At 38.8% G+C, this 12,363-nt stretch overlaps 1 protein-coding gene across 2 annotated transcripts in view; it reads right to left on the bottom strand.

Annotated features, from left to right (window-relative positions):
* met (MET proto-oncogene, receptor tyrosine kinase) overlaps positions 1-12,363 on the bottom strand; it is an 80,565-nt gene that overhangs the window by 23,464 nt on the left and 44,738 nt on the right. For both annotated transcript variants that reach the window (XM_042496085.1, XM_042496086.1), the window contains exon 11: positions 895-1,104. In XM_042496085.1, the coding sequence (XP_042352019.1) occupies positions 895-1,104 (210 nt within the window). The remainder of the gene's footprint in view (positions 1-894; positions 1,105-12,363) is intronic.

Below are 12,363 nucleotides of genomic sequence, written 5' to 3'. Positions count from 1 at the left end.
CTACTGCATGTGTTTACTTTATATATCCTATACTACTACATGTAGCTACAAGCTAACGCCATGGGTATTAGTAAACATGGGTGCTGGTTGTTAATTTCTTCCTAATTTTGAATCATATTCCTGCTGCAACATGTTTGATTGTGTTTGGAAGCTTTGATTTTTGAGTTTTAATGGAAGAAAATGTACTGTAAAATTGACTTGACTTGACTGTACACAGTCATTTCCCAGCTGCAAGTACACTGCTACATATAGCTATATTTTAACATCAGGAAAACATGTAATCTTTGATTCAAATGTTTTTAATTTAAAAGGGCCTGCTAAACCATGTCTAGTTTTGAAGCTTTTCTTGATGTTTCACGGTAGAAAATGCTGTCATTTTCTGCTACAATCATTTCCTGGCTGCAGTGCAGAGACGCTGAGACATGGAAAACATGACCAATAAGAGCAGACTGGGCATTTTTGGAAGTTGAGTCTTAGAGGTGCTAAAATGGAGCCTTTCGGACAGAGGGTCTGTACAGGATTTCCAGCACAAACAGTATGAGAACAATGAAGTGTTTTTGACGATTAATGCATGGAAACATGTTGTAATGGAAACCCAAAGTACAAGTTTGAACCTGAAAATGAGTACACTGGTTACCCTTTAAGCTTTTGAAATTTGCTACAGCACAAGTTTTGTCAGGTGTCTTGAGTTTCGGCACCTGTTTCTGGAAGTGTTTGCTGGACTTTTGTTGAGCAAGACTTTTATTCTTTACTAAAGGACACAGATGCATCTGACCTTTGTTCCATGATTTTTATATCAGAGTAATTGAAAGACAACAAAAGTAAACAAGTCACTGATCATGACACAATAAGAACTGAGCCTATTTAACATGTAGATGTTTACTGTAGTCTGACCTTAAGCTCCACGATGCTTTTGTTGTCCTTGGATGTGAGCTTGGGGTCCTGGAAGAGGGGGTCCTCCACATAGATCAGGTCCCACTGATCTGTGGAGTAGCCATCCAGCACGAACGCAACTTTGGTTACCACAGGCGGCTGCAGATCCAGTTTGGCCAGAGAGGGCGTGGTGCACTGGATGGATGTTCGGTTCTCACCGTACACACAGCTCTAGAGAGGAGAGGCAGTGGGGAATATGGACAGACGGAAACATGTAGGTTAGAAAAACAATTCAAGTGATTGTGTTATTAGTTTGCAGTCCACAAAGAGTTCTGTAAAAAAAGCACATTATTAACTTCATTTTAAATTACTTCTGAGTACTTTCGTCATTATTATTTTTATTTGAGCATCATCTCCCCGTCAATGATCGTTTAGTTTTATTCTGAATTGTGAAGCAATTTGTAAAGTGTGTAATTCAAATATGTAAATATGACATTTATAAAACTGTGTTAACTTTGCTTTTTCTTTTTTTCCCTACATATTTCTTCCCTCCCTTTTTTTCTGTTTTCCCCAGACATTTTTGTCTTTCTTCCCTTAACATTTTCCATAGCTTTTTAAAATATTTTTTCTAAATCTACTAATTTCTTACAATTTGCGTAACATTTCTGTCATTTCAAGTTGGTCATTGCCTTTTTTATTTATTGTTACCATGTTTTTGAAAGAAATTACACCAATTTGCTCAAAAATGTTTAAATGCCCGTGAAAGGCGACTGAAAGCACCACAAGAAAAGTGATGTCTCTTTAAGTTTGAAAGGGTTAAGGGTGTTTCTACATGTATTTATGGCTAACATTGGGACTGGAAATGCGGTGTGCATGTGAGCCCAGCTTCACGATGATTAAGATTTATGAAACAGAATCAGGCATACCTGTGTCTTTATAAATCTGAGGAAAAGAAATCAGATACATTCAGTATTTATGTCTTTGTACACACTGTTTTAGTTGTGTATCTACACATAGTTTTACGATCTGGACCCAGATGTTTACCACCCTTATTAGGAAACAATGTTGGCACACGTTTGGATGTATGTAGGGAAGTTGGGGAGTAATGTATGGGTGGTCGCAGCCACAAGAGTACAATAAGGAAGCACTACCATTTGTAGGTGCTGCAGCCAAGGCAAAGAACGAGCTCCAACTGTGTGTTATCTTTTATTTACGCCTCTGTTAGGCTCTTATTTTTCCTGTTTACTTGCTAACAAAACAGGAACAGCAGTAATCATTGCATGATATATGCACACATACACATTTCTTCTTGTGGGCATATACACTATTTTATTTTATTTTTTGCATTTTATTGCAAACCAAAGTCAACTACAACTGATCTAAATCCACATTCTTTCAGTGGCTTTGGATGTGAATTTGTGGGTCTGCATTTGAAAACAAAATTACAAACACTGTCCAACAAAATACTGTAGGCCCCAGTTGCAGTGCTTGCCATAGGCAATATACGCAGCTGCCAATGGGCACCATCCTGACAGGGGCGGCAAAATGCGCCCATAAAAAAAAAAGGTTAAGTGAGTCATCGCAGCCTAAACAACATCAATGTGTGAGTCAAGGGGACATCTAAGGACCTTTTTCTGGCAGTTTGCAGTATAATGTTACTCATCTGGTACCAAAAAGCCATGCAAATATATAAAGAGTATACCTACTTCCTCCTCTATAACCCACCCATCTACCTGGTAGTACAAGCGCCTCATCAACTTCCACTGGATATACGCCAACCCTTGACCTTTTGTTTTATCCTCTATTAAAGCTTTTTTTTTAAACTGTTACAGTAGTTTTTTATTTTGATATTTACGACGTGCACCACCAGACATTCTCTCTTCTAATCTAACCTAAAGCTAATGCTTATTAAGATCTTATATCAACCTGGTCCTACACCTAAAACAGAAGTGAAGACCAAAATTGTTCCATATCTTTTGAGGGCATTTCAGTCCCTAAGTATATAAATGCACACATATTGAATATACATGCACAAACACCCCACCCCAACTTCTCAGCTTTCCTACCACTCAGAGTAAAGACAGCACCCTTTAGGTCTTCACTCAGTCACCATATAGAAAACCCATGCAGTAATCCTCAGTTTGGCAGCTTCTTTTATACTCAACACATTATATGAGACACTGCCTGTTTTCAGCTTTACCAGTGTTTACATAAGTGGCCCGAGGGCACAACAGAGTTTTATCCCGTGTTGGATTCAGCCCACGTAGGCCTCCCAGCTTTTGTGCTCATTAGGAACCCCCAGTGAGAGACAGAAACACCCTCAGTCTTTTTGTATTGAGGTGTGGCATAGTTTCATCTTGTCTGAAGAGAACACGGGTATTTAATGGGGGATAGAGACTGTGTTTACATGGCAGAGATCTAAACTTTATGTGTCTGGCTTTGTATCGGCTGTAAAAGAGGAACATGGACTTCACGTCTGTGTAACAATTTTGCCCTGTGCCTTTTTTAGGGAAATTACAGCATGCACTACTTAGCTGGCAGAAAGCGCTCACATGTACAGAAAAAAAGTGTGGTAGAGGCCAAATATAAGCTGCTGCGCTAAACACTCAGAAACCGGCTGGGTTTCAACAAGTTGCTCAGTGATTGTATCTAAATGTTCAGGCTCATTATAGTTTTATAGTAATTTGGTACCACTCACTTGGCTCATTGTTAAACATCTTTGAAGTATTCTGCATTTTGCTTTTTTTATATAGTTATTCAGTTTTGCTTGAATTATGGCAGAGACTTGACTTGTTTGTTTTTCACCACAGTCATTGGGGACTTGCTTGACACTTATGTGTAATTTAGTCCTATCTGTTACTAGTGTAACATTAGTGACTTAACATAAATGTTGGATCAACCCATTTGTAATACACACGTGATGTCAAATAAATTACTGTTTATTCATTCTGAGAGATTTCACATAATGCAGTTTGGAGTTTGCGTCTGAAAAATATTCTTTTAAAGGACCACGCAGCACTAACACTCCCACCCTTCTATCTCAAGAAGACTGGGGACATTACCCCTGTGCATAAACGTGCAAAATAGAGGGCAGGGCACCGTGGCAGGTTCAAGGGGTGTATTGGGAATCTGCCAAAATGTAAAAATGTGGCTCATCTTAATTTGTTAACTTCTACAATTTCATGAAGACACAAATGCACAACACAATGTTGATAGAGGGTTGAAGTTCAACAACCATGAAGTGTTGTTAAACTCACACTTGCACAGTGTAATAAACAGTAAAGACACTGAGCAGTCCACAGTTTTATAAACAGAGTGTTTGGAGAAAATTTGGAGAGGAAGCCTGTGAGGGAAGGGCAATATTCCCAGAAACTAGAAATCAATAGACACGCTATTAAAAGGGATACAGGAAAGAAATGGGTGCACTAAACTGAAAGCTTTTGTTCATATGACTTCAAAAGAAACAGGAACAAAAGCAGTTATCCTCTCTCCTGCCTGATGATGTTGATTTACTGTTTCATTCTTTGATCACAGCAGACATTTTGTTTTTTCTTGTGGTTAAGCAAAGTTGTTTATAAAAGGAGTATGTGTTTTACTTATTCTAAAGACTGTGGTTTATTCATTATGCAATCTCAATATGAAACTGTTAAAAAGTGTGATGATGGCATGATATTCTGCCACACAGGTGCACTCTGAACAAACCAGACTTGTTTGGCTGCGTGCTAAAACATCAATGCTGATGTTTGCGCTATGGTCGCCAATGAAAATGTGTGTTTATCTTTTGGGCTGCAAAGGTACATGTGTCCTGACGAAAGGTAGGAAAATATACAGTGCTCAGTTTATAATGGCTCTCCTTTCAGTACTGCTGGTTTCATTACATTTAGCCATTAGTTTTACCTGCCCTTCATCCCAATTTTTCATTTTGTAGAATATAACATACATAAAACAGCACTGAACAAACAATCCAGGGTGGAAAGCTATAAAGACCCCGAAGCTAGACCATTTGAGAACAACTGCACTGTGGACTACGGTCTGTAAATTTTGTTATACTCCAAACTAGAATTACTGCTTTGCTGTTTTATGCCTACGCGTAGATGTAAACTTAAGTCGCAATTATAGTTTACATTCATGTCTGTGAAGACATGGATGCTTCACACACATCTCCCCCCTGGCAGCAGAGAAGATCTATACAGTTACCCCAAGATTAGTGTCACCAATTCAGTATCTGACCAAATGTCTCGCCTCCTGTTCCTCAGTTATGACATAGAATAATACCCATTAATGAGTAATGGCCAGAAAAGTGGTTTCAGAGTTTAAATGTTATCAGTTTATCTTGATATCTGTCTAGACATTTGTGTTAAATGCTGTCAAAATTAGGATATGACTTTTGACCACCAAAATCTAATTACTTAATTGCTGAGTCCAGCTGGACTTATGTGCCAAATTTGAGTAAATTCCCTCAAGGTCTTCTTGAGATATTGCCTTCATAAGATTGAGGCTGATGTAGGGTCACAGTGACCTTGACCTTTGACTACCAAACTTTAATCAGCTCAATGTTGAGTCAAAATGGACATTTGATCCAAATATGAAGAAATTTCCTCAAGGTGTTCTTGAGATATTATGTTCACCAGAATGGGATGGACAAAACAAAAGCATAATGCCTCTGCAGCGGTGATGGCTGTGGGCTGCATTATGTTTAAAAAAGCTCAACAAACAGGTTGAAATCTCACTTCCAACACTTACACTGCTACTGACTCCCTGGAGAGCCATTCTGACTGCAGTAGCAGCAGCTCTATCGAAGTATTGCTGCAACTTCCTCATTCATTTCCCAATCTAACTCCCCAGTCAGCTGTAGCAGCCCAGATGGATGCACAAAAACACACTCGAAAACACTTAAACACAAGAATAAAGACAAGAACACATTTAAAATGTGTGCATACTGAATGTGTCCGTGTGTGAGCACTGGGTCACCTAACAAAGCAATCCAATTAACCTCCCTCCTCCACACAGCAATAAGGAGCAAGAAAACGGGACTGAAGGGTAGCCCCCCCCCTCGCTAAACCCTGTCTCCCAGGGGTACGACCTAAGGAAAAATATCCTGTGAATTAGTGGAAACCTCAGTCAGTTTCATTGTTCACTGGACGTCTCCTCTTTTTAAGGCAGAGGAGGTGAAGGGCTGTTGGTCGGCAGCAGCTGTAAATACAATCGCTCAGAGAGCGGGCGGAGAGGTTTACTGTGGGGTGATGAGAGAACCAGCGATCCCGAAAACCTCCGCTGTCCCCGAAGGATCATTAGTGTAACAGCCTGCGAAAAAGCAAAGTCATAACGGAGCTCCCACGTACAAAAGTGCTTGTCAAATCTAGAGTGATTTATACCAGTGGAGTTTTCCACTGTTTCCTACTGTGCTGTGTCGTGTTATTATTTTCTTTGGATTTAAGGTCTCAGGTTTGGATGTGTCTTTGCTTATTATGCTGATTTTTAGGTTAAACTTCACTCTCTTCTATTTTGCATCAGATTTTTTTTGAAACTGCACATTATGGGTTTTGCATCTTGCTCTTTTTTCAAAATAACTTTTTGCTGTAGACTCTTTTTAAAATCTGATGTATTACAAATGATCAACATTAAACTGAAGCTGTTAAAAACTTTGAGTTACACATTTTCACAGTCAATTCATTCAAAACTAAACTCAAAACACATTTTTTCAAATCAGTCTTCAACCTCACCTAGTCGGCCCTAAATACTAATCAGTCCGCAATGAGTTTAATAGCGCGAGAAGCATCTGTATTTACGCCGATCATACGTTCAGGATTTCTAAAAACCCTGGTAAACCGTAATACCATGATGCCACCCAAGTTTAGTAAGGACACAGGCTGAGGTGCGTCAAATAATACAGGACTTTCCCCCAAGAGACCAGTGTTTGTGTCCTGTGTGAAACAAGTGAATATGGAGTTTTTTTCTTTTATGTATCTTTATGTTAAGTACCTAACATCATTCGCAGGATGCTAATTTGTTAAATATTATACGAATCCCTGTATTTTCATAAAAAATACAAACCATCATGTGACATTACATTGTAATATTACACTCATTCATACCAGTAGTGCTCAGCTACAGTCTTGTCTTCTGACTGCTAATGTGAAGCTCTACTGGAAGCAGTTGGAGCTTTGAAGCACCTTGACTGCTGGCAGGGGGGACAATACTCACTTTCACTCACTTCCTTCTTTCAGATACCCCCCAGCTGTGGGGGGCATGGGAAAGGAAAGAGGCTTCATGAGGCACTCAGGTGTCAGCTGGAGGGGCTGAGCCCACTGGGGTGAGATACGAAGAGGAGTCTGACACGAAACAGGCCAATATGTGAATGCGGGCGACAGGTGTCTGGCTACGGGGAAGCCTCTAGTTAAACAGAACCATCCGTGATGGTGCAGCTCAGCAGAGCGAGGCTGGTATGAGGAACTCCCTGAGCTTTGTGAGCGATCTGTGAAAATTCAGAGATCACTTTTTTGCCGTTTTTTTGTGTATGTAAAGCCCGCTTTGGCTTTGTCCCTATGCCAGCTTTTCACGACAGATCGTAAAAAAAATTCTTTCATGTTTGTGGGAAAGCTGAGATTGGCTGAGACCAGGCTTTACTGGAGATCTGAGGGCAGATATCAAGTCAACACTGGGTGTTTTTTTTTCATGCCCCAACTCCAACTGAGACCCCTGAACCTCAGCTGATGGCTTTAAGCAAGTTGTGGTTACTATATCTCTACAGTCTGCTTTGGTGTGAAGATCTCATAGATTGTTGTCCAACTGCAGAAAAGAATTAGTGAACTGAACATTATTCGGCTGCTGTGGTTGCACGGCCGTCGTTTAGGTTTATGAACACAGCTCTCGAGGCATGGGAAGCTGGCTCACATTACCATGGGTGCTGTTCCGCTGGCGATGGAAACCTCTGGGATGTCAGTTTGCGAAAGATCCTCGCCTCCATTTTGAGGGGTTAAGACAATAAGACACTTATACTGTCCCTTCCCAGGCTGAGCCTCAACTCATCCCGTTTACTGGAAGGAATTTAACAGGCGACAGCTGGGGCCCTACGGGGCATGATCCCATCCTAAATCATTAGTAATGATAGCCTTATTTTATACAGGCTGCTTGCTTCAGGCTCTCGTTCTTTCTTTCTCTAGGAAGCTAGATATAAGTGTTTGCCATTCCTCTCTGGTCTGTTATTCCAGTTTAAAATGAACAATGAACTATTGGGGCGAGGGTTTCCTTTTTACATGCCGTCTTTAATTTTAAAATGTTTCCAACATAAAAGTGCACGGTTTTACAGGGGACCAACTATGTTTTTCCCTATTTTACATTATATAGCCTATATTATATTACAGTGCCAGATGATAGTATTAAAAATGGCCAAAGTTTAGGATGAAGAGGTAAAAGTACACAGAAATCCAGCAGACAGCAGGTGAATACAGGTGTACCAGCACAGACAATGTGTTGAAAACGTTTTATGACCATTAAAGCAGGTAAACATGTTTTAGTTGAAACCCAAAATGCAAGCATGAACCTGAAAATAAGCATAATAGGGCCCCTTTAATATCAGTCACAGTGTTATTGACTTGAAAATAAACTCAACCCTGGTGTAAACTACATATGCAGCACGAAGTGCCACATAAAGAACCTTTTCAACTCCCTCAATGACCCTCATCTAAGATTATAGGTGGAATTGCATGCATTAAAACTGGCTGTAGTTTTCAAGCATAATCCAGAATAACCTGAAATTAAAGACCAGATTTTTGGCCATAATAGAAATTTAGATTTACTCTTTTTTTTAAGCAGTAAAAACAAGTGTTGTTTTAAAAAATGATATTACAGCTTGAGAAAATACTTCTTTGTGATTGGCTGGCAAGTAAAACACTGTTACAGCCCATTAACTTAAAATAACTTCAATCAGTGAGCAAAGTATATTAATCTGCAGGTAACCATGGTGACAGTATACCTGCTTTGTCCTATATTACTCACTGGGGAAACAGACCATACCATGAGTTCAATTAACTACAAACAAACTTCATACGTTCAACATGGTGGCCATGGTTTAAAAAATACATAGAATAAATTTTAAAAACATCTTATTTTTTACTTGGTTGTACACTTTTTATAAAAAGAGCATTGTAAGCGATGTAAACAAATATTTACAGCCTTTAAATACCCAGTTTGCCTAGCCTTTTTTGACCTTTCAACTGTTTTTTTAACCTTTATTCATTCAGACAGAGTTGACCAAACAAACTGCTTCACCTCACAGAGATGCACACATTCACACCTGGAAACTTCCACGTGCAGCAACAAACGTCTACTGTTGACCCTCAGAGCAATTCCACTGGAGCAGTTGGAAGATAAGTGCTGAAAGATGCTTTGATAGGAACTTCTGGGGGAGGGGGGCAACGGTAGATGCAAATCCAAATACATATCGGAGGAATCAAGTATTGGAAGCAGCAATTTTTAGATCATAAACCTGATTTCAGAGCGCTCGAGCTACTTTTGTTCACACTGATTCTGTGTATTAAAGCCGGAGATCTCCAGAGAGCCATCAGCCGCCGACCCGAACACAGGTCAATGACCATGGAAAGGGAAACTGAAAGCTGAGACACTTCAGGGAGTGTGTGTGTCTGTGTGCGTGTGAAAAAGAGAGAGCAAAAGGGGGAAGAAAGACAGATTGTAGATAAAGGGATATAGTGTCACAAAGATTTGAGATGTCGGACTCGTTTCATAATTCCATAAGCGTTCATGTTCTGAACGCTTATGTGTGTGTGTGTTACTGAGCATATTATTATCTCCTGACTGAACCTGCAGCAGCGTGTAACTCAGGATAACAGATAACATCATGACAAAGCACTGCTTACCCCCACCCTCCAAGGCAAACAACAAACAGAGAAAAACACACCTTGGACTCCCTTTTCAAAAATTTAATTATTTACAAATTGATGGAAAGACTTGAAATGTTCCAAATTTGTTGAGAAACTCTTGAGATTTTTAATTTAGATTTTCTGTTTCAGTTCAGCTCATGTAAAGTGGGACTTGACAAGACATTAACCTTTAGAAACCTGGAACAAGCACATTGGTTTGATTTCTTTTGAAAACATGCCTAAAAAGGCAATGAGCAACTTGCTGAAAATATCTGATAGATTGCAAGAAACTAGGGAAAAGAAAAAAACCTGAAATTTTTTTCAGAGAGAGTGAGAGAAATTTTTTAGAAGATAATAAAATTAGGGCAAAATTCCAGAAAACTATTTATAACTTTTTATAATTCTTTACCATTGTGTTTTTGTGTAGTCAATTTGTGTCGCTATGTGGTTGTTTTGCCCATTTTTATTATTATTATTATTATTATTATTATTATTATTATTTAATTTTTTATAAAAACTTTTTTCTTATATTTTAAGCTCAATTTCAGGTAATTTTCTTGTTACTTGTAACTTCTTTTTGAAACAAATCAAACCAAGTTGCTCAGGTTTCACAGGGTTACATTCTCCAGCTTTACATGGAGAATATGTGCAGTTCAACCTATAAAAAAGGTGCTCTGTTTCTATCTTTTCTTTCAAAGGACGTGGTGTCATTTAAGCAGCAACTGCAATGAAACCTAAGCTGTGAGACTGTTATCCAAGCACACTATAAGATTGGATCAGAAGGTCAGTAAGTTCACATAGAAAAAAGTCATGGTGGGTCATTTCTGTGGTCAGTATTATTACTTTAGACAGCACTAACTCTTTTCTGACTAAACACACACACACACACACAGTTATATATATATGTTTGTTTGTTTGTTTGTTTTTTTTACATTTTCCTAATAGATTTCACCCTGATATTTTCCCAGCTTATAAAATAAGTGTACAGGTCACCTTATAAAATATGCACTTTTTGCATACATTTCCAGAAGAGAAATCTAAATTGAAATAAACACCTTAAAGTCTGTTTTGGACGTTTTCTCCCCACTTGTCTGAAAGAAGACTGAGAATGACAAAAGAACAAAGGAATGTAATTTAACTGGTGGATGAAAAAAACGACTTTTTCACCTGTAGGGTCTCAACAGAATCTGCAAATGTATTGAAGATATATATTTTTTTCATAGACATGAGTGTGCGTATCTCAAAACAAGAGAGAAAAAGTAAGATTTCTGTATTCAAATCATTAAGCTTTCAACTTGAAAGACTTGAAACATATCATGGTAACAAGTATCTTTAGACTGAAAGATGACATTGTGCATCCTTTCTTCTATCTGTCTATGATCTTTTAACACAATATATAAGCTGTAGGTGTCATTTTTCCAGGTCCTAATGCCTAGAATTAATCCAGGAGCACTGTTTAATTGTTGAAATATCCTTATAACTAAAACCAAGTGCTGGTTCCTTTGACTTATGACCTGGATGACATTTTTTATACATTTGACACCATTTTAAAGCCGTTATAATTAAACTACATTAATATCCAGACATTTTAAGGGCCTGCTGACAGCGTGGTGAAAGACTGCTGAGTATCAGGGTCAGATGATTTAAACCACCTCCAGGCCGCTGCTGTAAAAGCCAGCCAGTCTGAGGGAGCGATGACGTGCTTCAAGCATGCAGTATCATTTTCCCCCAATAAGTAGAATAAAGTCTGATGGAGGTGAGGAAAGCCAGAGCATCCTAAAGGCCTCGCTGTGCTTCTGTGTGTGAGTCTGAGGTGACAGCAGATCAGCGTGTGGATTTCCCATTTCCTTTCTTCTCGTGTTTGTCTGACACTTTAGCTCTTTTCCATTGTCAAGAACTTTTTTTTTCCTTCAAGATGTTTTTTTGGGGGGCATTAGTATGTATAATGACAATACCATGCATGTGACAGCATGGTATTTGAAACACTGATATTCCCCTTTTGCCTGCTGTTTATCGTATGATATTTCTAATGGGTTTTTCTCAACCATACAGACTGAAAATGTTAGGAGCCACAGAAACTACACTCAGGAACTAAATCATTCATTCATACGTGCGTTTCTGCTGTATCTCGAAAACCATGAAGAATAGAATAATGGTGTCATTTATGTTGTCAATGTGATGCTTTAAGAGGTGTTGCAAAGGAGTAAAAAGATGCAAAAGATTGACATGACATAAGGGAAAAAAGTTGCAAAGCTGCAATGATCTCGTAAGTGTTTTCTATTATTCTTTTTCCAAACAATAAAAAAAAAATTGTATTGAGTTTCATTTTTAGCATTGCTCATATTGACACTACTACCAAGTTGATGAGGTTCCTGGTTGACCTATTAGCCTTGCCCACAACTGCAGGGTCTTCCCTGTTAGCAAAATACAAAGCATTACCTCATGAGTGAGGACTTTTTTGGAGGCCGAAGGTAAAACCTGCACAAAGTTCTTGCAGTCAAAATGAAAGTAAGGAAAGTAATGAAAGGGAATGTTTCATCCCCCCCAAAATGACCTTTTGTCTATCAATCACTCATCCTGTGTTACATTCACCAAGGCTTAAACTTAATGT

The sequence above is a fragment of the Plectropomus leopardus genome, chromosome 11 (genome assembly GCF_008729295.1).
Source record: "Plectropomus leopardus isolate mb chromosome 11, YSFRI_Pleo_2.0, whole genome shotgun sequence".
NCBI classification, from domain to species: Eukaryota; Metazoa; Chordata; class Actinopteri; order Perciformes; family Serranidae; genus Plectropomus; species Plectropomus leopardus.
The sequence above is the reverse complement of the archived record's forward strand: the minus strand, read 5'-3'. Positions and strand labels throughout refer to the sequence as shown.